The sequence below is a fragment of the Coffea arabica genome, chromosome 6c, assembly GCF_036785885.1.
Source record: "Coffea arabica cultivar ET-39 chromosome 6c, Coffea Arabica ET-39 HiFi, whole genome shotgun sequence".
In the NCBI taxonomy this organism is placed as follows: domain Eukaryota; kingdom Viridiplantae; phylum Streptophyta; class Magnoliopsida; order Gentianales; family Rubiaceae; genus Coffea; species Coffea arabica.
The window spans coordinates 10,807,836-10,832,582 of NC_092320.1; the positions used below are offsets into that span (position 1 = coordinate 10,807,836).

Consider the following 24,747-nt stretch of genomic DNA (forward strand, 5'->3'; position numbering starts at 1 on the left):
CCCAAAAAAGAGAGGCAATAAGGGTTGAGGTGGACCATTCACATTCCACCATAGCATAAAAAATGAATTAAGTAGTTCAGTTAAATCCGTTGAGGCGACATTTCACAATTTCGAAACCCAGAGAGAGCGAGAGAGAGAGAGAGAGAGAGAGAGAGAGAGTGAAAGCGGCCGTCACTGCGATTCAACTGCACTCACATCCTTCAGCATTCAACTTCGCCAGCCAAAAAAATCCGAGTTGTTTTCCCTCGGCTTCTCATCTCGACAGCTCACATTTCTCTCGGAAATTTAACTCCCATTTTTCGTTTACTTTGAATTCTGGAAAATCGATCAGAACAGTTCTGCCAGCCCCAATGTCAATGTGCACCATCACTTCTTCGTACAAGCCGGAGGAAGCTAGGGTTCCGCCTGCGATTCCCATCCCGAAACCTCCTATTACTAAGGCAAGCTTAGAGATTGACTAAGAAAATACTACTTGTATCCGAATTGTTTGAAATGCTTGTTTTACTATCAGTTAATTATCATCATTTGTGTACTAAACTGTCCTACTATGATCATGTGCTTGTCGAATCTTGTGGAGTTTGTTGCTCCTTAAATTCCATTCACTTTAAGAAATTAACGTGGGTTTTGAATTATTGTCCCTAACAACTATGTTTTTAATAAATTTCAGTTCAAAATCGCTCTTTGTCAATTGCTAGTAACAGCTGACAAGGAAAGGAACATTGCCCATGCTCGGAAGGCCATAGAAGAGGCTGCAGGAAAGGGTGCTCAGCTTGTCCTTCTTCCCGTGAGTAGCAGACTTCAATTTGTTCTTGTGTTCTTTAGTTAATTCAGACTTGTGGATTATGTCTCTTTCTGGTATTACAATCTATCCTTGCCAAAATTCTCAAGCTAAAAGTTTCTTCTGATTGGGTGCTAAGATACTACGTTGAGGAAGGCTGTCTCTCCTGTATTCTCTGGTATTAGTCAACCTGTTGTTGCATGCTTCATTAAATTGTAAAGTTGCTTGAAATGACTAGATTTTTCCCTTCTTAAAGCTGAAAAACTAGTTGGCCAAAACGGCAACACTGTCTAATCTAATCTAGGGAGGAAGCTCGACGATAGTGCATTGGTCAGTCGTGCTACTTGTGTGGATTTATCTATAGTATCTCTTCATCCATGCCTTTGCTTCTTGTAATGTCAAAGAAAAATAGCAACCTTTTTTACCCCTCCTGTGACGTCAGGAAATATGGAATATTCCGTATTCGAATGATTATTTTCCAGTATATGCGGAGGATATAGATGCCGGCGTTGGTGCTTCTCCTTCAATTGCAATGTTGTCTGAACTATCTGAGAGGCTCAAGATCACCATTATTGGTGGCTCCATACCTGAACGTAGTGGGGATAAATTGTATAATACTTGCTGCGTCTTTGGTGCAGATGGAAAAATTAAGGGCAAGCATCGTAAGGTCAGTCTTTACGGTTCTGGCTAATGTTATGTGTCCAATGTCCAATATAAGTCTTCAGCTTACAAACTCTGAATTCACTGAGAAAAATGATGCTGTAATTGTTTGATTTAATAAATTATTTCAACCACACTGCATTGTTACAGATACATCTCTTTGACATTGACATTCCAGGCAGGATGACCTTCAAAGAATCAATGACTTTTACAGCAGGGGAGAGTCCAACTATTGTGGACACAGGTTCTTTGTGCTTTCTCTTGTACTGATACAATTAAAGAATAATTGTTTAAAGTTTGACACAGGTTTAAGAGCTCTATGCCAAATCCAGTCTGCAAACTACATTTCTTTATCTTAAGGAAGACTGTTGTTCTGTTTGCTGATAGCTTGAGAAGTGCAAAGTTAATTGGCTTACTTTCAATAGGATACCAGTTAAATTCGGCTAATGTCAACTAATGTTTACTTGCTTGAATGAACTCATTACTTGTGTTTCTATTTTCAATTTAGTCAAATGGAAAACCTTGGTTTTGTATGCAGAAGTTGGGCGCATTGGAATTGGGATATGCTATGACATTCGGTTTCAAGAACTGGCTGCCATATATGCAGCAAGGGGTATAATTTTAATTCTTTCTCTTACAACTGACCTATAATCAGTATTTAAAGAAAAAAAATCCAGATTTTACCCTTAAGTTATAATTGTACTCACTTTACATGTCATTCTGCGTATCATCATGATTAATTTGTCAATAGTGCTAAAATGGGCAGGTGCTTGATATACGAACTTTTTTTGAGATGACGTGCTGGGATTTATGTACCCAGGAAATGCCATCAGCCTTGATTTTTTATTTGAAATGGATTCAGTTTTCATTGGGAAATTACCTTTTATTGTTTCAAGTTAATTAGATGATTTTATATACACCTTCTTGGCAATTAAAAGTTTCTTAACTTTTTTAGAAGCTTGTTAAAATTATTGATCTTGCATGTTTAAAAATACTTTGCTAGGTTATAATAGTTATATGTTGATTTTCTTCCACAGGAAAAGAGAAACAACACCGCATTTCTGGCCAATTTAATTAGCCTGGCAGTTTTTTCTACTTCAATATTCAACATCATTTACATCTTATACTGGTTAATCTGCTAGAAATGACTCTTTGAGAAAACTTATCTGTCTTTTATCTAGGTGCTCACTTGCTTTGTTATCCTGGGGCTTTCAACATGACCACTGGTCCACTGCACTGGGAGTTGTTGCAAAGGGCAAGGTAATGGAAAATTAAATGTCTTTGAATACAGGAATGTTTCATTGGCATTTGGTGTGTTCAATGTCCTGATGGATGACTTCAACTTGTTGTCCACTTCTAAGCATATGGATGTTTTCTTGAATCTTTCATGAACTAATACTCAGTATTTGTTTCTTGACCTCCAGGGCAGCAGATTGTCAGGTAATCTATGGATATCAACATAATCTCTGGTGCAATTTTTATCTGTTAAGTTTTATCTGTTGACTTATCGTCTGCCTGCCCTGATTGGACAGTTGTACGTTGCTACTTGTTCACCTGCTAGAGTGGATAATGCTAGTTATGTGGCTTGGGGGCACTCTACTGTTGTTGGGCCTGTAAGTAACTTGTAATGCCTCCTTTTCTTTTGACACTTGCGTTTGTGATAAATGTTATTTGTTCAAGTACTCGAAAGTATGAGATCTGCCACCAATTTGCTGTGAACAAAGCCTTACAATGACATCAATTCCAGCCATGTGATGGCATTTTGTCTACTAATGTTGGCCTTGATAATTTTGAATCATTAATCGGACATAAAGTACTGTGCTAAAGAAACTTATTTTGCAGTTTGGGGAAGTGATTGCGACAACAGAACATGAAGAGGTGATAGTGATAGCAGAGATTGACTATTCATTAATAGAACAGCGAAGGTAAAATGCTGAGTTTGCAGAGTTATTTAGACTTACAATTAGGCATAACTGTCTTTGGCTTTCTTTCTGTGTTTGCTTTTGCATTTATGCATGTTGTTCAAGAGATTAATAAATGCTCATATATCCTCTTGACTAAATGGTTATAGTTTGTGCTTGCTAAATGTGATTTCTGATTGACATGAAGATCAATTGGTACCATAATTTGCTTGATCTATTGATGTGAACGGTTTCTTTTTGTTACCGAGAAGGAAAGAACTTCAATATTGCTTTGATACTTTGAAATGCATGCCAAATCATTCCTCAAATCTGGAATGAAAGTAGATGCCAACTAAAAGGAAAAGAAAGAGAAACAAATGAAGCACATCCTAGCGAGCATGTGCTGCTAACGTACCACCATCTTATTTCTGTGCTCGTCTCCTGTCACTGGTATCACTCACTTGACGCATTTCGTATTTTATATACAGGACGTACCTTCCATTTCAGAAGCAAAGACGAGGTGATCTTTATCAGCTAGTTGACGTCCAAAGGCTAAATACAGGAAAGAGTTAAAAAGTTCTCATCCATTGATACAGCGGAGATCCGGTTGTAAGGAGGAATCAGTTGGAGATCTGGAGGATGCCTTGAATGCCTGGTCCCTGTAGTTCACAGGGCCACAGCAGCGTCTGCGACTTGTGATACTCATTACTGTATAGACCTTTTTGCCCTCCATCCTTGTGCCATACACTGGGATGCAAGGCTTTTTCTTGGTTTTGCTCATTGAGGTAATAGGCGGAACTCGAATTCTTGCAACAAAAGTTTGGTTAAGTCTAATGCAAATTTAGTGCGTTTGATCAGCTTGAATAACGAATATTGAAGCATTATTGTCATTTACTTATCCACATTCCGTTGGCTTAGCAGTGGTGCGGAAATTGGAAGCTGAACGTGTCCCATGCTGCTTTAGACTCCAATTTAGGGTTTCCGGATGGCACATCCGGCCCTTTTTCTCCCCCAGATCACCGTCCTTCGCCTCTGACAAGGAAAAAAAAAAAAAAGTGAATTTACAGGTTTTGCTGCTTAATGGTTGTTAAAATTTAATGTGTAAGGCTTTGTTCCCTTTAAAGAAGAAAGTAATTCCGCCTAACTTATGTTGGTTGTTTGCGCTCACATGCTAGCATAGAAATGGAGACATTCGGAAAGCCTTTTCTTTTTTCTTTTTTTAAAAAAAAAATCCTTTTCCTAGCAGGAGACAAGTGGGATTTAAGAAACAAGCAAAATTTTTTAGGTTTTGAGATTCAAAATTGAACCATCCACTGTGGTTGGATATAATATAAGAGAATAGACCTGAAAAGGTGCGGCAAAGTAAAGCGAAACTGAGCAGCTCTCACGGAGGCCACCCTGTCAGTACCAGAATCACACGCACGCGCGGCAAGACCTTTCACTTCACTGTGTGTGTATATAATCCCCGGGCGGGATAATTGCAGAAACCTCAATTGCACTCACCTCCTCTAATGTTTTGAAAATAACACTGACCTCCCCCAACTTGAATTTGGGACCTATAACTAACATAAGATGGAGTGAATTTACTTCTATGCCCTAAGAATTTAAGGTTGTTAATAACAAATATGAGGCAAAAAAAATTAGGACAATAAACAAGTTCATGACAACTAATTCAACAAGATTAACAATTTTTTCTTCTTTGATTGTGCACTACAAGTGTGCGTCACAAAATGGCGCCAATTGATGCTCTAGCATAGTGCCATTTTGTGAATGATAGCACTTGAGAGGATAATCCAAATCATATATTATCTGCATATAAAAGAAGCAGAAGTAAGAAAAATACGGGGGAAATAAACCTCCAGATAAGGATCCATAAGAGAATAAATTCTAACGGTTTTGGCTAAATTCACTTCATCTTAAGCATTCATGGAACGGAAGGAGGAAGAAAGTAGAAATAAAGGTACAATATCAATAGTCATTAAAGCAATTATTAGATTGATGATGAGTAGTGTGTTGACTATGGCATTTGGTTGTTCTGACTTTGCCATTTTGGTGAATTCCATGATTTTCCCCCAGTGGCTTGACGAAGCCATTCTTTTGGCACCACTACTTCATTTTTAACTAGCAAACTAATCACCAAAAAAAAAAAAAATTACTGTTAGTGGTTTTTGAAAAGTTTCTATGCATATTAGTGAAGGAAAATTTTTTGAGTTAGTTGTATACTTTATATGTTTTAGAATTTCAGATTTCTGAACGTTTGTTCGTTCTTTCTTCCAGTTGTTGCTGCTCCACTTATTCTCTTTGCATTTATATCCCCTTGAATTTCACTAGTTGTTTTTACCTTTTAATATTTTTTATTCTTTTAATAATACAAACTCACAATAGGTAAAAAGGGAACAAATGGAACAATATTATTATCTCACTTCTCAAAAAACTTTCTTAATGGTATTTTCTCTGGCATGGACTGAATTTGCTACTAAAACGTTAAGTTCAGGGGAGGTTCGTGCTATTTTCGAAACCTCAAGGGAGGTGAGTGCAACCACAAAAAACCTCAGGGGAGGTTTCTGCAATTATCCCTATAATCCCCTCCTATTTTCTACATGTCAACAGGCATCAATTACCAGTTCTATGTGTCTCTCTCTCTCTCTCTCTGGTTCCTATTTAGTCCCAACATTTAAGCCGTAGCATTGGGCTTTTCAATTTCACTCTAATCTCGATATCAACTATCATTCCCTTCAAATTTTCTCTCTTTTAACCAGTTCGTAATCATCAACTACAGTATATGCAGCACTGTGCTCTCTTGCATTCCTGCATCAGTTTTCATGTCAAACATAATTCTGTTCTCAATCTAACATCATCACTTGCGCTTACATTTTCTTCTCTTTGTAGTTCTTTCACATGAATCTCATTTCCATCTATTAATGCCAGTTTTCTGTTTCTTCTCCTTGTAACTTTCTTCCTTTCTTCTTGTTTGTGAACATATACATATTCAAACATGACTACGTGGGAGAGGCCTGTTAGAGGAGAAAGGCATCAACAGCGAAGAAAAACACCGTCATTTTCTTCATCTCTTCTTGATGCCATATATCATTCCATTGATGAATCCCAAGGCAAAGAAGAAGAGCCAAGGCAAGAACTGGATCCTGCTCTCCTCCATAGAAAGAGAAACAATGCAGCTGAATTTGAAGAAGAGATTGCAAGTATCCGACGAGCAATCATGGTTGAGAAATGGATGGAAAACTACGGAAGCAGTACTAGAGGCTCGAGGTCGAGGCACATCAATTCAGATTCAAGCTCGTCAACAGACTCGAGCTTGTTTTCATCCTCAGAAACAGACTCTGCATCAAAATCCACTCCAAAATCTTCAGTTTTTCATGCAACACCGAAAGCAGCTCACCAAACACTTGTTCCTGGAGCAACTCCAAAACATGAGGGCGGGTTCATGCGGACAAAATCAAGGGCCCCGAAAATCTATGGAGACTTAAAGAAGGTGAAACAACCAATTTCTCCAGGTGGGAAAATCAAGAATTTTTTGAATTCCATTTTCACTCCAAGAAATTTGAAGAAACATGAAGGGATGGAAGATTGGAGTTCAGTGAGGAAATCGAGATCAGTCAAGGACTCATCTACCACATGTTCTCTGACTTCCAGGTCTTGCTTGAACAGACCACCACCTCCTTCAAGAGGTAAATCAAAGCGGTCTGTCAGATTTTGTCCTGTTAGTGTTATTGTCGACGAAGATTGTCAACCCTGTGGGCACAAGAGCATAAATGATCATCATGATCCAAGTCTAACACTGGTGCCAAATATTAACAGTCATTTCCTCAAGAAGAACATTGACAGTTTTAGGAATTATGAAGAAAAGAAATCAAAGAAATATGGCTTCAGGGGATTTTATGAGAACAGTGATGATGATGGTAATAGCTGTACTAGTTCGGATCTGTTTGAACTCGATAACATTGGCATTGTTGGGGTTGGCCATGGAGCTCATAGGGAGGAGTTGCCAGTCTATGGAACTACAAACCTGAAAATCAATCAGGCGATTGCCAACGGGTTGCTTATGTAGCTCAACTTGTAGTTAGCTAGTTAGACGAGTCATGTAACATGAATGGTTCATGGATAACTGATCATTTTCTTCTCTGTTTGTGTTATGTTTATCTAGGTTTGTATCATAATGAAATTGATTTTCGAGACTACTTTGGATACTTCAAGGTTCTGTAAAGTTCAGGGGAAAAAAGTGCTCAATGGGAATTATCGCGTGGAAGCAGAGACATTTACGGCCTCGTGAAATATGAAATCTACTAATGATCCTCGGTTTTTTCTTTCTTTCTGAAAGAATCTAGCAAATAGCCTTTCCAAACTCTATGCGCGTTATTGTTCTTCTAAAAAGCATCTGCAGTCCACCAGATATTTTGGCATCAGAATTATCCAAGGAGTAAATCAAATACACCTTTAATCTCAAAGAATTAAAAAGCACGCAAAGGCTTTCTTGAAACACCATATATGAGTAACTTGCAAAAAATTTTCCTTCCAGAAGGAATAACCCTTAATCAACATATATCTGTCCTTTAGCCTTATCTCTTCCGGAAAACATATAAATATTTGTTTGATAGTAGTGTTTTTTTACTTCAACATCTCAAAAGCAACTTCTTGGACCAGCGCCATAATATTATTGATAATGCAAGGAGAAATTTCAAGTTCTGGTAGGTCTTTTTCTACTGTCACAATCGTGATGATGGTGATCTATACATGTTTCTTTGTGTTGAAGAAAAATGATTTCTTTTTAACTTTTGCAATTTATTAATAAGTGGAGCATATGTCTACTTATTATCAAATTGTTCAAATGTCACTATGTGAAACTGTTTCATGATTTAGTTAATTTCAATGTGTCGCGACCACGCATTGCATTCCATACTTTTGGACAAAAAGAGAAGTTTCAAAAGCGACCTCTTCAGAGAAAGGGCAGCAGCATCTTTACAGCACGGTGATATTGTATGATTCTGTCTACTATTGTGACAAGAGCTGGAATTGAATTCATACGCATAGTTGTTGAGAAGATGGACAACATTGACCTAGAAACATTTCCAAATGTGAAAAGAAGAACAAGGAAGACTGCTACAAAATCGTTTGAATTGAACCCTTCAAACAAAAACTGGGAACTTGCACCTATTTTGATTCTTACCGTGCTTCAGGTTTTAAAAAAGTTGCACCACCAATGCGCCTTTGCTTTCAACCAACCAACTCCACTCGCAGGGGGACTAATTTGACATGTTGCGGGCAGCAAATATTGTTGTAAATAATAGGGATATTTCAAAAGACTTTGTCCCATATTAAAAAATTAAAGCGACTTCTTATCGTTTATAATGCTTACCTTTTATCAGGCTTGTATTAAGTTGGTAACTAGTGTGGACTAGCGCGCATGAGAGGAGGGAAGTTGAGTTGGGCCGTTTTGGTACAAATTAGCGGATTTAACCCCCCCCTCCCGCGTGTGGGTTAAACGCGGCCCAAGTTAGTCAGGGCACATTCATTTCTGTCATACGAAAAATTAGGCAGTCACTCAAGCTACATTTTTATTAGCTTTAGTTAACTCAAGCTACAAATATAACTCTCAAACTCAAAAAAGAGAGTCTGCTGCTTCCTGCTACTACTAAAATGGTCCGGACCATTCAATACAGTTGAGCAGTTACAGCTGTCAAACCCAAATCTGATCATCAGCTTGCCCTCACTCGTGATTTATCTCATTTTCTGGGGTAAGTAGACTGCAATCGTTCTTATTACATCTTCAGGACAGTTAAAATTTGACACTACTGTTATTATGCCATAATTATGGTTGTCAAGCAAGACTACTGTTCGAAAGCAGGAACAAGTCATGTATCTTCTATACCTAAATATAGCAGCAGGTAAGGTGACTTTGATAAAGCATGTACTGCTGCTGCTCTATTAAGATATGACTGACTACTGTTTGCGCCCAGCCAAACAGATAAAAGGCCAATCCAAGCACACAGTAATATCTATGTCACATTCACGCAAGAAAGGACAGGACGGGGGAAAAAAATTATATTGGAGTCCTAGTGGATGAAAAAGGGACCCCTGAGGAATCTCAGAAGTCAAAGTATAGCAGGATCATACATGATAGCGCACATGCACACTCCGCTTTTGCAACCAAGAAAAAGTAGATTTGCAGGACTTCACTTTGCAACCCCCCATGGCGTTGGGGCATGGCTTCATTGCGGAGCCACTAATTATTTGAGTATTATATTAAAAATCTAGATGTAGAAAAAAGGATTCAATATCCATATTAATAATTCTCTTTTCTGTTTTAGTACTTTCATTGCTCTTTCCTCTTAATTGAGAATTTTGAGACTATCATCGATCAATTGCTAGTGCTTTGGCGCAGTGCAAAATTTTCCATTGTAACCCGCTTTTTAGTGAACTTTGTTTGAACCCTGCGATTATTAACTCAACTGGCGACCTCTTGAGTATTTATTTATTACTCGAGAAAAGACTAACAGTCGTGGTGGTGAAAATATGATACATCAATAATAAGGGTTGGTGATCTAATAATAATAAGAGCTGCGAAAAGATTGGTTGGTGGTGGTAAAAACGTATATGGCCATAATTGCAATGCCAATTGAATTTGGCATTCAGCTGAGATTGATGCTCATTAACTTGAAGATTGATTTGAGAGAGAAGGGATGAATATCGCCCGAAAGTTACTTGTACAAAGTTGCAGAATCAATTGCCAGGAGAAAGACGCATTAATTAGGACAGTAACAACAATTTTCCTGACAAAAAAAGAGGAGGCCTTTGATTTTTTTTTCCCGAACCAATTGGTGACAGGAGGATGCTTCCATGAACTTTAAACCCAGAGTGAAGACCCCACGATCTTTCGATGTGGGATAGAAGAACTCCCATTCCCCCCCCCCCCGGCGCAAGCCACACCACTTATATGGGTTTGTTTTTTCCGTGAAGATCCCACGATCTTTCGATGTGGGATAGAAGAACTCTCATCCCCCCCCCCCGGCGCAAGCCACACCACTTATATGGGTTTGTTTTTTTCGAAACGAAATTAACACACACACACACACACAATGAACACATGCACTTATATGGGTTTGTTTAATGCATTGAACACATCGGCCCAAACGAGCAATTTAAGGTGGGATCCACGAGAAACATTCATCCAGCCAATTGATGACAGGAAGATGCTCCCATGAACCTTAAATTCAGAGTGAAAATCCCACGATCTTCCTTAAACCTAGAGTGAAAATCCCGCGATCTTTCGATGTGGGATAGAAGAAGGAGGCCTTTGATACTTGGTGGCAACTTTGTGTTGCTGCTAGCTACTGAAAAGTCAGTAGTGTTCATTTCAAATAGTAGTGGAATTTTGTTGCTCAAGACAACATCATGGGAGATTCTCTGTTCTGCAAATTAATTACCAGCCAATCATTCTTGTTTTTTTTCTCTCAAGCTGTTAAAACTAAACAGACGCTTTTTTGCTTATATGTATATCCAAATACCCTCCACATCCTTAAGTGATGGAAATAACCTGCCATTCTTGGCCTCGCATTTTCTACCACGTACGGTGATTGTCCAATGGCCAGTTGACACGGTACAAATCACTGACCCAAGGCCACTTTGGATTCAATAAAGTTAAAACGAGAAAATATTCTCAGCACAGCAAAGTCAAACATAATCATTTGCATCGCAATCATAAAAATTCTGATTTTTTGTTCTTTTGGGGCGACCCGTAAACTGGTGATACCAGTAATGAAGAAGTGACATTGCTGTAATTATCCCGGCACACATTATCCACAGAAAATGTATGTAGGTTGATCTCATGTGCCGCACCGACCTAGCAATTTTGGAGCAGATACCATAAATTGCATCTGAATTATTACTATTTTTTTTTATTTTAACAAGCCAACCAAAGAACAGAGATCAGCTGTCAGTTTCTTTGGTGCCATCCCCTTAAATGCCCTTGTCCTGCCAGGAGGCGGCTAGCTAGCCTTCGTCCAATTCGCACTTGTTCTGTAATTTGTTCACAATTTGATACAGCAATCTGAGTGTAATACAGCAAATTTGGAACAAACGTACCAACCCTTCCCATCATCCGTTTATAAATTTAAAGGGCCATGTAGCTTTACTAATGATAAGTCAATTGATGATGATCTCAACATCCAAGGTGCCTCTTTTGACCATTACATGTAGAGATTCATGAAAATGTTGTGTAAATGTGAAACATTACACTTCCAAAAGGAAACAAATTAGAACGAAATTATGCCAACATCTGCTCGTCCTATAAAACTTGTCCAGTGCGTCTTATCTCATTCGTAGGTTTACCCAATGTGCATTCTCGAATCGCGGTTGCGCGTTTCCATTATCAACACAAGTTATGTAAACAAAATTGAGCTTAAGTGAACCGACATAAATTGAACACTGCACATGCTGTTGTAACATACAAGGCATGGATGGGTAGGTTTAATTGCAAGCAAATGAACTTGAACTAAAATACTAATTCAAGCAACTTAAAAAAGAAGGTTGTTTTGGTAGATGAATTTATGGTTTAAATAGAGGTTGTCCTTCTTCTCCTGATTCCTTTACAAGCTTCAAGGACAGCCAAGTTCTTGCTCAATCGGTCTCCCCACCTTAATTGGGGAAGTTGGTCCTTTTTTTTTTTTTAATAAGATTATAATGAGCCCAGAATAGTGGCAACAATATAAACAAATTACCATGCAGATTAACTTGCGAATGCTGAGAATTATAACTATATATCACTACAAATTAGCCTGCATAAAGTATGAGAAGAAACTCACGTTCAGTAAGATTTGAAATCAGGGTTTTTAAATTCTAAAATCTCAAATTTTTAGGGAGAAATTGGTCTATTTAGGCGGACAATTTTCAATATTTTGATACGAATATTATTTGATCCAATTGCAGGAACGGTGGGGCTATGTGCTATAGTAGAACAAAGCTGGACGACATACTTGGGTTAGTATTCCATGCAATTGATTGTTAAAGCAATTGCACATCCTAATTTCATTTAAGATAAACTTATATGGATAAATTGATCATAAGACAATAATAATATTTGTTGCGTCGTCGTATGATATTGCTAGTGCATACGTTGTGTAGTCCAATTGAAAGTAACAATTGTAGAAATTTTGATGCGAACAACACACTAGTGGGGTGAGAGGTCAGGGTTCAACCCTTGCCTCCTATTAAATTATCTGTCCCTCATGGGCAACTCGATTGGTCTCGATAAATCTCTTTAGGAGCTGGTGTCCAGTACCTGCAAGGGTCCGAATCGTGTGGTTATCGTGTTCGGAGGGATGGGACCTTTCCTCAAGAATTGGAGTGGGATTAGTCGCATCCCATAAGAATTGACCCGGACACCCACTCTGTCAGCAAAAAAAAAAAAAAAAAAATACTAGTATTTAGAAGTAAATCAAAAAAATAAAAAAAGAAAAACAAAATAGGCACACGTGCACTAGAATTGGCTGGGGTGACTTACAAAAGCGTGACTGCAACGTGTGAGGAGTCAGAAATCATAAAATGGAGACAAAGACAGAGAAGCGCACGTGACCACCTGACTTTGCAATTTGCTTATGCTACTGTTGATCAGATCTCCTGCTCCGCCCTCTATGGCAGCTTTCACAATCCAAAAATTCCCAAAAAAAAAAAAAGGAGAGAGAAGAGATGATTGAAACAAAGGAGGAGGAGACAAACGTCAGGTTGCCCTTTCCCGGCGTGACCACGATTTGATCGTCCGTTCTTGATTCTACGCCCCTCACAGTTTTGACGCAGTTGACACTTGACGCTACTGCTGCACCACTTACTATTTCTCTTTAGTAGCACTGTACTACAATTCATGGTCCCAAGTCCTAACTCCAAGTCGTGCATGTATTCAATTGTATCATTCCTCTTCCATCTTTATTTATTTATTTATTTTATCTTCCTTAGCCTTGTTCGGATTGCATTTTTCTGAGTTTTTTTTGTAGAAAAATTAATATAGTAATTTGATATATGTGAGATAAAAAGGTGATTGAAAAATGTGTTCACAGTAAACGTAGCAATTATTCATAAGTAGATGCCTACTAAGCTAACTAATGGTCTTTTTTTAGAATTTAGTGAAATGAATATTCAAGTTCTATCACATTAACCATTTCTCATTTTTTTTATGCGTGTCATCATCCCTGTGTGCAGGGAACATGCTAATCTTCTCTGTATTATTTTCAATTCTATCGGATGTCCCCGAACGACAGACGTTCTATCGCCGCTTTTTTCCTCTTTTAAATAATAAAAATATATGACATTGTAGGTGATTTAAAAGATTAGAAGTGGCGAATATGAAAGTATTTCTAAGTTACTAGATGTGACAAATTGATTGATTTGTGTTATATGTGGGTTCTTGCTCCATCTGCATGCATCTCTGTGTTTATTAGTTTGTTACCAAGTCCCTTTGATTAAATTGGGTCTTGGATCATTTGACAGTGTCTTTTTTACTTACGTGGTCATGGTTTCGCTGCTTGCAAAGGCAGTAGCAAGTGGCAATGTGACTGTTAGCCTGGCCCAATATGGGACATGCCATGTAAAGGCCCAATTCCGGCCTTGACCAAATGTGAATACCATTAACCGTCTACGCATTTCCGAATTAAGCCCAGCAATATATCCCAGTTCGCTTCTGATCCGACAATCCAACTCCAGCGACAAAAATCTTACTACTACTATTAAAATCCAGAGTATTAATAAAGGTTAAGTAAAAAAGTTGGAGTAGTAAAAGAAAATAAATAAAAGACAAAGGAAAAAGAAAAAAAATCTAATCTTATCCGCGTTGATTTACTTTGCTTCTGTTATTCCCTCGCAGCCCCTATCGGCCTATACCGCGTAAGCTTTAGATTAAAATAGAACTTCAACAAACATCTTCAATCTTCATCTTCTTATTGTTATTCTTATTCGACAACTTTTCGGGGCTACTTCCATTAATTGATTTGGGGCAAAAAAAAAAAAAGAAGAAAAAAACTTAGCTTAATCTTTCGATCTTATACTTATAGTGACGATATTTTTTGTGATCGGTCGGTAATTTGCCATCATCATCGTCATGAGCTTCTTATTCGGCAAGCGGAAAACTCCCGCAGGTTTCTTCTTTATTTCGATTTCAATTTCTATTTCTATTTTGTTTGTTCTTATCTTTTTATGTTAGTGATTGTTTTTATCCTATCATTTTGTTATCTAGGTCAAGCTCAGAAAATTTGGCTTTTCTTTTTTTGTATGGGTGATCGAAATTTGTCGTGTTTAAAGAAAATTTGGTTTTATATTTTAACTTTATTGTGGATGATCGAGATTCCGATCAAGAAAGGATTAGCAATTTGAATCCAGTATTGAGTTTTAGGAACGCTGTGGGCCCTTTTTTTTTGGTTAAAGAGAGAGAAGAAAATTTGAGCTGGAATGTACAGTTGATGATGATCCTGATTAGAATCAATTGAAACTAGGAGGATCAGTAAACTTGCTTGTTCAAATTTGAGCTTTTGTTCAGCCACAGTACAGTGGTCGAGAGTTTTGTCCTTATTGACAAATACTGTTATTGTTTTTAGAACTCCTGCGGGAGAATAAACGGATGCTGGATAAATCGATCAGAGATATAGAAAGGGAGAGACAGGGATTACAAGCACAGGAGAAGAAGCTGATCGCGGAGATAAAGAAAAGTGCTAAGCAAGGCCAAATGGTTTGTCTATCTTCTGCATCATTCCTCATAATATTACCTGTCATACAATTAGCTTCTTTGCTTGTTTCTACTCTTTTGAGTAGATTAGATTCCGAGATCCCTATCAGATATTCTACTCTCTGTTTAGACACTATTTTATCAGATTCTGGGTCATCTTACCGATATTTGGTTGTGCTGACCGCACATTGGATATTACAGGGTTTGGGGATGTTGGGCTGTCATACAATTAGCTTCTTTGCTTGTTTCAGCTCTTTTGAGTAGATTAGATTCCGAGATCCCTATCAGATATTCTACTCTCTGTTTAGACACTATTTTATCAGATTCTGGGTCATCTTACAGAGATTTGGTTGTGCTGACCGCACATTGGATATTACAGGGTTTGGGGATGTTGGGCTGTCATACAATTAGCTTCTTTGCTTGTTTCTACTCTTTTGAGTAGATTAGATTCCGAGATCCCTATCAGATATTCTACTCTCTGTTTAGACACTATTTTATCAGTTTCTGGGTCATCTTACAGCTATTTGGTTGTGTTGACCGCACATTGGATATTACAGGGTTTGGGGATGTTGGGCTGGGTGATAGTGCAAGTGAAGTATCTAGTGTTTGTGTAGAATTCAGAAGTTGATCTGAACAAATTTGCATAATTTGGTGTCGTGTGTGACTTAGTTATTTGGGTAGAATTTTTTTGGTTATGACAATTTTTTATGCCTGCATTTTTATTATGGAAGTACACTTTCTTGATCAAGATGTTCTCTTTCTTCACAAATTTCTGATAATCATGGCATAATTTTAGTCCTAGTCTGCTATCCCTGAGCTGTAGTGCTGTTTTTTCATAGGTGAAAATTTTCTTTTGATTCTCACAGTAAAATGATTTGGGGTGCTATTTTTCAGGGAGCTGTCAAAGTAATGGCAAAAGATCTTATCAGAACAAGACACCAAATTGAAAAATTCTATAAGCTCAAGTCTCAGCTCCAAGGTGTATCCCTCAGAATTCAGGTATTACATTTTTTTCCAGTTACATATTGGTGGTGATTGTCTATTGTGCTTGTTTTATTATTGATTTACTTTATTTGTTCGTTTTGTAATCTGCTCTGCCATGCTTCTCTCTCTCTCGCTCTCCCTCCCTCCCTCCCTCCCTCTCTCTCTCTCTCTCTCTCTCTCTCTCTCTTGTACGCACACACACCCACACCCACTCAACTAGAGCTAATGGGTGAAAGCTGAAAATCTGATACTGTTGCTATGTTTTCATGGGTGATTATTTGCACTTTGAGCTTATTGACTCATGAAACTTTTGGGGATACACTATCATGATAGCTAAATAGCTACGTCTCTGCCCCTTAGTAGTTATGTTTGCTATTTTTCTGTGTAGCAGAAGTATGGTAAAGGCAAGCTGCCTTTATTCAAGTGGTTTTTAACTTGGTCTACACAATAATTTCCTGTTATGGTGATAACTAAAGAGTTCGTCTTGGAGGAACTTGTATCTTCCTGATTAGGAAGCCATGGATTATTCTTTTCTGATTCCATAGCACATATGACCCTGCTGAAATTTTCATTGTTTTATTCTGTTAGTTTTCATGAGAAGTTATGCAAAAAGTTGATTTGCATTGACAGTGCAGACACCTCGAGTTTCTGCTTGTTAAGTTTGATATTGGATATCTTTCCTCAAAATAACTGCAATTGTACCTATCAGACCTTAAAATCAACCCAAGCAATGGGAGAGGCAATGAAAGGTGTTACAAAGGCAATGGGGCAGATGAATAGGCAGATGAACTTGCCATCATTACAGAGAATAATGCAGGAATTTGAGAGACAGAACGAAAAGATGGAAATGATGAGTGAGGTGATGGGCGATGCTATTGATGAGGCTTTGGAAGGGGATGAGGAAGAAGAAGAAACAGAAGAATTGGTGAACCAAGTCCTTGATGAGATTGGTATCGACATCAATTCTGAGGTAATTTGTGTTATATCTTCTCCTCTTCTCTTCTCTTCTTATTCAGATCTTATGAACTCACATGCACCAACTTGCCTTATGAAGAAGATTTATATATTTTTGTTGTTTTCCAACCAATGCCAGCTCGTGAATGCACCTTCATCAGCTGTGGCTGCCCCAGCTGCAAAGACTAAAGTTCCACAAGCTGAGGCAACTGGAAATGATGACAGTGGCATAGATAGTGACTTACAGGCCAGGTTAGACAACTTGAGAAGGATGTGATTACTTGTAAAAGTTCTGGAAGATGAGATGATCTGTGGTCTTGTAACATTTGTGAAGATATTGCAAACTATGTTCTGGCAAAGATTGATATAACGATAGAGGATTTTCTCCGCCAATATTTATCTTCTCCATGTAATTACTTCTGGAGTGAAACCGTGAACCTATCTTTTATCTGAGTTCCTTATACAGACGAGAGATATATTATTGTTTTGCATAGTTTTTGTCACCGACTTGGAATTCAGCAGCCACGGGAATCCACCTCTGTTTTGCTTTTATCTTGTCTCGCCTGACTTCAGCCCCGGTAATTTTCTTCTTGTTTATTCTGTTCTCTTCCGCATCCCCACCCCATCCCCCGTACCCTTTTTTGCCGTTTTGCAGACTAATGGTTGTTTTTGTTCCAAGTATTCAATCGGATGCTTCTAAATTCTATTTCCGTTGGGAAAGTAGAAAAAATGACGAATGTGGAAAGATCTATGTCATGTAAGGATTTCAGTGACACGTTTCATGAACGAATTGTCTGAAATTGCTCTATAAATAATCGTGAAATGTGACTGGATAATAAGTTGCCCATCTCCACATAACTTCCAGAGTCTATTAGGTATCATTTTGCACGGGGCTAAAAAGATTTGGCACGGATCGCCTGCTAATAGAGAACAGCCTCGATAGGCGAGAGTACGCGTTTTGGAAGAGAAATAAAACAAAAGAGGAACCTCGATGGGATATGATGCCAAGCCAACCCGTCTTGTATCAGTTATTTCATATAGACAGGAAAAAAAAAAGATGTTTACAGACATAACTTGTCTTTTTGTTTCTATAGACTATATAATAAAAGAAAATAGAATTGTGCAAAATGCTCAGAGGGAATGGATGGAAGAAGAAGAAACAGTGTCCAAAAAACACAGAACGAGCACAACAGAAACAGCAACAATCCAGGAAGAGCATTACCGGGAGCAAGAAGCAGAAGGAACAGCAATTCTGAGAACTGCGACGCAAAGCCAGCAAAGGCAACCCATGCTTGGAACTGGTGTAACAGCCATGATTGATTAACCCAAACATAACAATTGCAAGCTGGGCCATGAAGGAACGAAGCTCGGGAAGCAAGAATGTTAATGAAACTGTGGCGATCAAACTGGTAATGTGCAGGGCAGTGGAACAGCAATGGAGAAGAATCAAAATACAAATGCAGAACAAGGAACTGTTGTTAATATCTCAGACAGCTCTGGATAGCAAGGTGGCAACTCTAATGGAGGATATACAAAGCTTAAAGGTGTTGTTTCAAATGTGGTCTTTTTGTTTAGATAGTGAAAACAGGAATGAAATTAGTGAGCAGATCAACTCTTATGCCACAAGTTATACAGCATTATTTGAGCCTTTGCTCGCTACAGTTAAGCTCTTACCAACGTTTTAGAAAGAAAAAAAAAAAAAAAACGCATTAATTTATGCCCGTTACACTTTTGATCGATTCATCTTCTCTCTGTTTCTCCCATATGTATACCGAGTCGAGCTAAAGCAGCTACCTTTACGAGTTTTACTGTTTACCAACGAGATGGGAAGAATTGGGTTCTATATTTCCTTGTCTGTCAATTTCATCTTTCTCCATCGGGGTCCACATTAACCTTGAGTTGTCAAAGGCCAAAATTTTCCATAATTGCAGGCGTTCATGCACAGACTAAAATGTCATATGCCGACAAAAATGCAGAATACAACGACGGGCCAATTTGACAGGACGGTAATTCCAGAGAAACATTAATTACACGGGGATCCTACTGGAGATTTGCAATCCTTCTCTGGAATGCCCTGCCCGCCTTGTAGGTTCGTTGAGAACCCGGTTCAGGACTGGTGGATCCACCGGAGAACGGCAAAGAGGACAGTCCAGATGAGAGTATAGCCACATATCTATACAAGAAGCATGAAACGAGTGTTTGCACCTTGGAAGCTGCCTCAATTCTTCATCCTCTTCATACACAGATAAGCAAACTGCACATTCGTACTGGCTATAGTGAGCTTCATCTCTTGATGACCCTCCTTTCTTGTACTTGAAACTGGAAATCAAGTTCACATTAAGGCTATCCAAGCTCTGACTTGATGCTGAAGCAGCCTCGAACCGCGACGGAGCAGCCATGCCTTGACGCGGCCTGTCTGCCTGACTCTGAGAGCACCATCTCAGGATGATCAAGTTGTATACTGCAAGAATTAGAGCTGCTGTCCCGGCAACCACCATTCCATAATAAAACAAAGGCATATTGTTTGATGTTGTTGGGGGTGGTGACGGTGGTGAGTAGGGGATTGGAGAGTTTCCCATGGCTCTACCAAAATGATTTAGGCTAGCGGAGGGTTAAGGTTTACAGTGTATGAACTAATTAGTAAAGAATATACAGAACTCTTATCTAAATTTTTTACTGTTTTGTATGATAGAAGTATAGCCTTTAAAACCGTGCCAGGTAAGGAGCATAGACATGGAAGGATTTGCCTGTGAATTGCGATTGGTTGTTCAGGATGCAGAGAATGACAAAGCAGCGTACATCAGAAAGCAGTGGACAAGTTGATAAAACTGAATTTTGATTAGTTTTTGGTGTGTTTCTTGTGGAGAGTAAAAGAAAATTGATCAAAAGATTCTAGTTTTGCGGTCAAAATTTTGCTGTGTCCAAATCCGCACGGAAATCTGTGGCTCCACAGCAAATAAACCGTAAAAATTGACACAGATTCGGCCGTTTCAACCTTCCCGTTTTAACAGCCTTATAGCAGCAAAGAAGGCTTTTTAATGAATTCTTATGTGGAACACTGCGAAATGTAGTCCGACTTTCCCGTAGATTCCTTCGCGAGTATAGAATCCGTTTTCTATGGCAATATATACCATGTCAATGGTCAAAGTGAAGGCAGTTCAAGTAAGACTTCTGTTCGCTACCATAAAACACTAAAGACCAGAGTATCGTTTAGTTGTGGACCACTTGCTGGATAATTGTCGACCATAAGAACAGGCTCATGTCGTCATCAAAATGAAGCTATCCTTCCAGCCCCTCTACTTTGGCACTTCACTTATCAGGTTCAAATTTCCAACCTAGTACTAATGTATTGAAGACAAAGAAAATGGAAAATGATTATGGCAATTATAGTCTTCTTTTTTTTTTTTTTTTGGTAATAAAAGGGACTATATATTAAATAAACTTAAGGTATAGGTACAAAACGCGGGAAACAAATTCCCTTAAGATCTGCATCTACTAGACCTCTCAAAACATAAGGGATACTTTCATAGCATACAAAATTCACGTCTTGTTGAACACCCAATTTTACCAATCTGTCAGCACACTGGTTTGCTTCTCTCATGCAGGTTCCTGAACCTCTGCTCTGCCGAAAGGTAATTATAGTCTTCACCTTATATATTGTTAGATCAAGTTTTGTTTCAATGCAACCGCTAGAGTAGGTTCACTGGTTAGAAAAAGCACTCTTAGAATTAGAATCTTTCTAACCGGATAACGTTATAGTTTCCAGCACAATAACCATGGTTGTGTGTGTGTGTGTGTTTTTGGAGGGGAGGGGAAGGGGGGATGTTGACCGGCAGGCAATCATTTTGATAGAGTTAGGACAATACTGCAGACGTGTAATCACTGTCTAATGGCCGTAATTAGGAAATATTTGTATTATAATCATATAATACATGTTCGTATATGTCATTTTAAAAAACTTTTATATTTCATATATTTAAAAAATACTTGTATTTTTTAACTAATCATATAAAACATGCAATAAACTATTAATGTATTATACTTCAATTTTTCAAAAAAAAAATTTTTAATTTTGAATAAGGATAATGACATACTTTCTAAGCTATATAGAAAATAGAAACGATATGATATCATAAAAATGGTAGGTGTATCTATGTTTAAATAATAAGGTGATAAATTTTAAATAATTTTAATGTCTCATATATAAAAATAGGTTTAAAATTAGTATAAATGTAGCATAGTCTTACAAATCTATAATATAATTATCCATATTTTTAGATCCGTAAATTTCAAATATATTCGTATTGTTCACATACAAAATTGTATGCATAATTTTGCCGAACACGTATTTTTATTCCTAACTTTTCATCGGACTTTTGAAAAAAAAATTCATATAATATGTATGTGTACGATATCTCGTCTGACAAAAATTTGGTAAACCCGATCTACGGGCCCGCTCATGGACAGAGAGATCTACAATCTGCCACGTGAACACTATGAATTAAATGGCGAGAAGCTCTCTCTATTCTCTTTTTGACCTTTTCCTCTCTCTTTCCCCAAACGGTTTCTTCCCCAAACTTCTGGCAAAGATCTCTGAACACTCGCAAGTCGCAACGTGCTCTTTTTTTGTTTTCTATTAAATTCTGTACTTTTTTTCATACATCTATTAATTTATGGATAGATTTTGGTTTTCTTTGAAATTTTCCGTAGCTTTTACCAAAAAAAAAAAATTAATAATAATAAACTTTAAGTTTTGCAAGAAAAAGGGAAGACAACTAGGAGGAGAAGATGGCGGCGACACTGTCCGATGAAGATTCAGCGGACAACTACTTCCATGGGAGAAATTTCTTCAGTCTATTAAAACAAAAAAAATCGGATATTAGGGAGTTTGTGAGAGAATGGCTCTACTAATCAATGGGTGGGGAAATCTCTCTCTCTCTGTAGATGCTGCCGCTTGCTCCTCCAATGCAATCGGTGTTCGATGGCGGCGGAGGAAAGGGGAAGGAGAGGAAGTTTCGAAAGAAGTGAAGTAAGAGAGCAGCAGCAGAATGATCAATGATGGTGGCGGCGAAACCGGTGGATGGATTTATGCTGTTGAAGTCTGGGGTAGAAGGCAAAATTGGTAGTAAAAGAATTAACTGTGCTTTTGTCCTGGAGCAAGAAGAAACAAATTCTCAATTATTAATTCATACAGTGTAAATGTGACGGGTTGTCTCCGTCATGATTGCCTGCAATTGTTATAAACCTCACCAACTGCAATTATCCCTTATTTCTTCTACATTTTGTTAGTACCATCCTCTTAGAATTCGGTTAAGAAAATTCCGAGCCTTGAGTTCAATTCCATCCATGTGTTGACGTTGATTTTTGACAGCCGATGAACTGTTGTCAATGGAATAACATATTGATGTTGGTGAAAATGCGAATGCGCTGATTTGATGCTGACTTCTTAGACGGCCAGTGTTCGTCCTGCTTTGGGACAATCGTTGTTCGTCCTGCTTTGAGCAGTCTGAAGGACTTAAAATTCGTATCAAAAGTGATTGATTATAAGAAGATACCACTGATTTAAAAAAAAAAAAAAAAAAACTGACTTGCGAATGAAAGTTACCGTATTGCTTAAAAGAAACATGAAGTTCGCAGCACACTCATAAATATTGCTTAGAATCAATGTTTTTAAATTCGAACGGGGAGTGGATCGAAAAATCTTCACAAGAGACGTGACTGGTTCGTGATTCAATCGGTCGATTCGATCCAATTTTCAAAACATTGCTTAGAATGAAAAGAGGCTTCATAACAACTCTAGTTGAGTCATGGAGACAGTGGTAACTATCCATTCTTATCTTTTAGGATAAGATGGCCACCATCAGCCAATTATGACTAATTATTAACCGCCTTTAAATGAATGAATGCTGCCGATAAATTATAAATATTTTCAGCCTCAAAGTTCGTACCAAAAACTTGGACCATTCGGGATGCAAAATGTAATTCAATTTTGAAGCCATATTCAAACTCGACTCTAAACCCTCGTCAGAATTTCGGTTCATTTTAGTTATTTGGATTGAAAATTTTTTCGAAAATACAACTACAGAAGTTGAAAGACGGAGCCTATAAATACAACTACACACAGATGTTGAAACTTGAAAGACAAAAACTAAAATTGACGTATGTAGGGCTAGGCCGAAGAAGAAATTCTAAAGTCCATATAGACACCTATCTCTTGTGCTTTGAAACCACTTTTAGGCCCAAATTTCCAAACAGATAAGAAAAAAATATGATGGACCACATAAGACAATGACTTGCTCCTTAGCCGTCTGACAAATTTAACAAAATGAAGATTGAATTGATACTGATGACCACCATTTGCAAGCCGACGAACTTGATCTGTCAAAAATTTCAAACGCAAAACGCAGTGGATTAGTCTTAGTCAGTGAAACTTCACCGCCCGAGTCCGACTTTGAATTGGCAGCTTAACGTGTAGTAATTGTGCTTTTCGATTTTAAAAAAGGATTAAAACAAGAAAGTTAGTAGTAGTGTTTCTCTTCCGGAGAACGGGAAAGTTATAAAGCCGTTGTTAAGTTTGGAAGTTCCGCTAAATCACTAATTCTTTTCCTTACTATAATTGTTTCTCATTATCATAAGTTTTGTTTTAGGTACTGCCATGCATTAATGGTACTCTCCCACGCCATGAATTTCAAAGCATGCAACTGCTCCCAAAAAAAAAAAAAAAAGACGATAAAAAGGAATCATTTGCAATAATGATGAGATATTTTACTAAGAAAAGATAAAAACAAGAAGGGGACCCGGACACAGAAAAAGTTTTTGAAGATAAAAGAAAAGGGCCAAAAAAAAAAAAATTCCATTTGCATTTCTATTGTCCCTCTGCAAATTTCCTAAGCATGACCAATTTTCTCCTATTTAAGCCCGCCATTAGTTACCTGCTACTGAAGTCGTTGGGTTAGATAGATGGAGTCATTAAGAAGGGAAAGGTTTCTAACACTAGCACTCACCACCTCCTCTGTGATTTAAGAAATAGCATTGACCTCTCTTGAACTTGCTGATTCTTCGCATATTCAGTCCAAACTAAAAAAAAATGTCATTAAAATATTGTTTTAGAGAGTGAGATGAGAAATTTGTGCTAGATGTGCCCTTTGTGCTACATACCAAGTACTATTAGCGAATGAATGAAAAAATACTACAAATCAATTAATAATTAATAAACTTTAAGGGCTGTAGTTTATGGGTAAATGGGCATTACCCATTCAAAGTATCAGATCTTTATGAGCATTTTACTATCAAACATTTAACTTATGATAAATACATCAATGCTTGTGAGTAAAATTCAAAAAGTGTTATAGTAATATTATTACAAAAAGGAAACCGGTAGATTATCTATTTAATATAAATTAAATATTTTTAAAAAAAGAAATGGCTCATAAAGTATTAATTCTTTATGGCTTTTCTCCATTACATGAATAAAGTATCGGCTCTTTATAGGCATGTTATTCTGAATTATTTAATTTATATTAAATATATACATTTTTGTAACTAAAATTGAAAAAAATGTTACACTAATATTTTTAAGAAAGGGAAATTGGTAGGTTTTGTATTTGATAAAAATTAAATGTGTGAAACTAAAAAAAAAAAAGAAATTACCTATAACATACCAGTTCTTTCAACTTGGGATCCTCGGTGACATGTTTTCTATGCCAACTCAATGTCACCTATAGTATTGCGCCAAGTGTCATGTTATT

At 37.6% G+C, this 24,747-nt stretch overlaps 4 protein-coding genes, 1 long non-coding RNA gene and 1 pseudogene across 5 annotated transcripts; 3 read left to right on the forward strand and 3 right to left on the reverse strand.

The window, feature by feature from the left end:
• The first annotated feature begins 97 nt into the window (after nucleotides 1–97).
• Nucleotides 98–4,206, forward strand: LOC113694090 (omega-amidase, chloroplastic). The gene is made up of 10 exons (XM_072052818.1): nucleotides 98–440; nucleotides 668–784; nucleotides 1,221–1,445; nucleotides 1,589–1,682; nucleotides 1,977–2,051; nucleotides 2,620–2,698; nucleotides 2,863–2,878; nucleotides 2,971–3,051; nucleotides 3,281–3,363; nucleotides 3,828–4,206. The coding sequence occupies exons 1-10, from the start codon at nucleotides 351–353 to the stop codon at nucleotides 3,910–3,912; spliced, it is 945 nt and encodes a 314-aa protein (XP_071908919.1). The 5' UTR covers nucleotides 98–350; the 3' UTR covers nucleotides 3,913–4,206.
• Nucleotides 3,611–4,800, reverse strand: LOC113694091 (uncharacterized). The gene is made up of 2 exons (XR_003449249.2): nucleotides 4,684–4,800; nucleotides 3,611–4,371 (listed from the first exon to the last, which is right to left on the reverse strand). It is a non-coding gene; the product is annotated as an uncharacterized lncRNA (long non-coding RNA).
• Nucleotides 4,801–6,003: 1,203 nt separating this feature from the next.
• On the forward strand, nucleotides 6,004–7,544 carry LOC113692164 (protein BIG GRAIN 1-like A). The gene has a single exon (XM_027210531.2). The coding sequence runs from the start codon at nucleotides 6,335–6,337 to the stop codon at nucleotides 7,403–7,405; it is 1,071 nt and encodes a 356-aa protein (XP_027066332.1). The 5' UTR covers nucleotides 6,004–6,334; the 3' UTR covers nucleotides 7,406–7,544.
• A 5,953-nt stretch (nucleotides 7,545–13,497) lies between these two features.
• LOC113694397 (U6 spliceosomal RNA) lies at nucleotides 13,498–13,606 on the reverse strand (annotated as a pseudogene).
• A 554-nt stretch (nucleotides 13,607–14,160) lies between these two features.
• Nucleotides 14,161–17,490, forward strand: LOC113693884 (vacuolar protein sorting-associated protein 2 homolog 1). The gene is made up of 5 exons (XM_027212645.2): nucleotides 14,161–14,477; nucleotides 14,934–15,064; nucleotides 15,956–16,060; nucleotides 16,755–17,015; nucleotides 17,139–17,490. The coding sequence occupies exons 1-5, from the start codon at nucleotides 14,441–14,443 to the stop codon at nucleotides 17,274–17,276; spliced, it is 672 nt and encodes a 223-aa protein (XP_027068446.1). The 5' UTR covers nucleotides 14,161–14,440; the 3' UTR covers nucleotides 17,277–17,490.
• A 1,536-nt stretch (nucleotides 17,491–19,026) lies between these two features.
• Nucleotides 19,027–19,578, reverse strand: LOC113692903 (RING-H2 finger protein ATL52). The gene has a single exon (XM_027211510.2). The coding sequence runs from the start codon at nucleotides 19,576–19,578 to the stop codon at nucleotides 19,027–19,029; it is 552 nt and encodes a 183-aa protein (XP_027067311.2).
• Nucleotides 19,579–24,747: the final 5,169 nt, after the last annotated feature.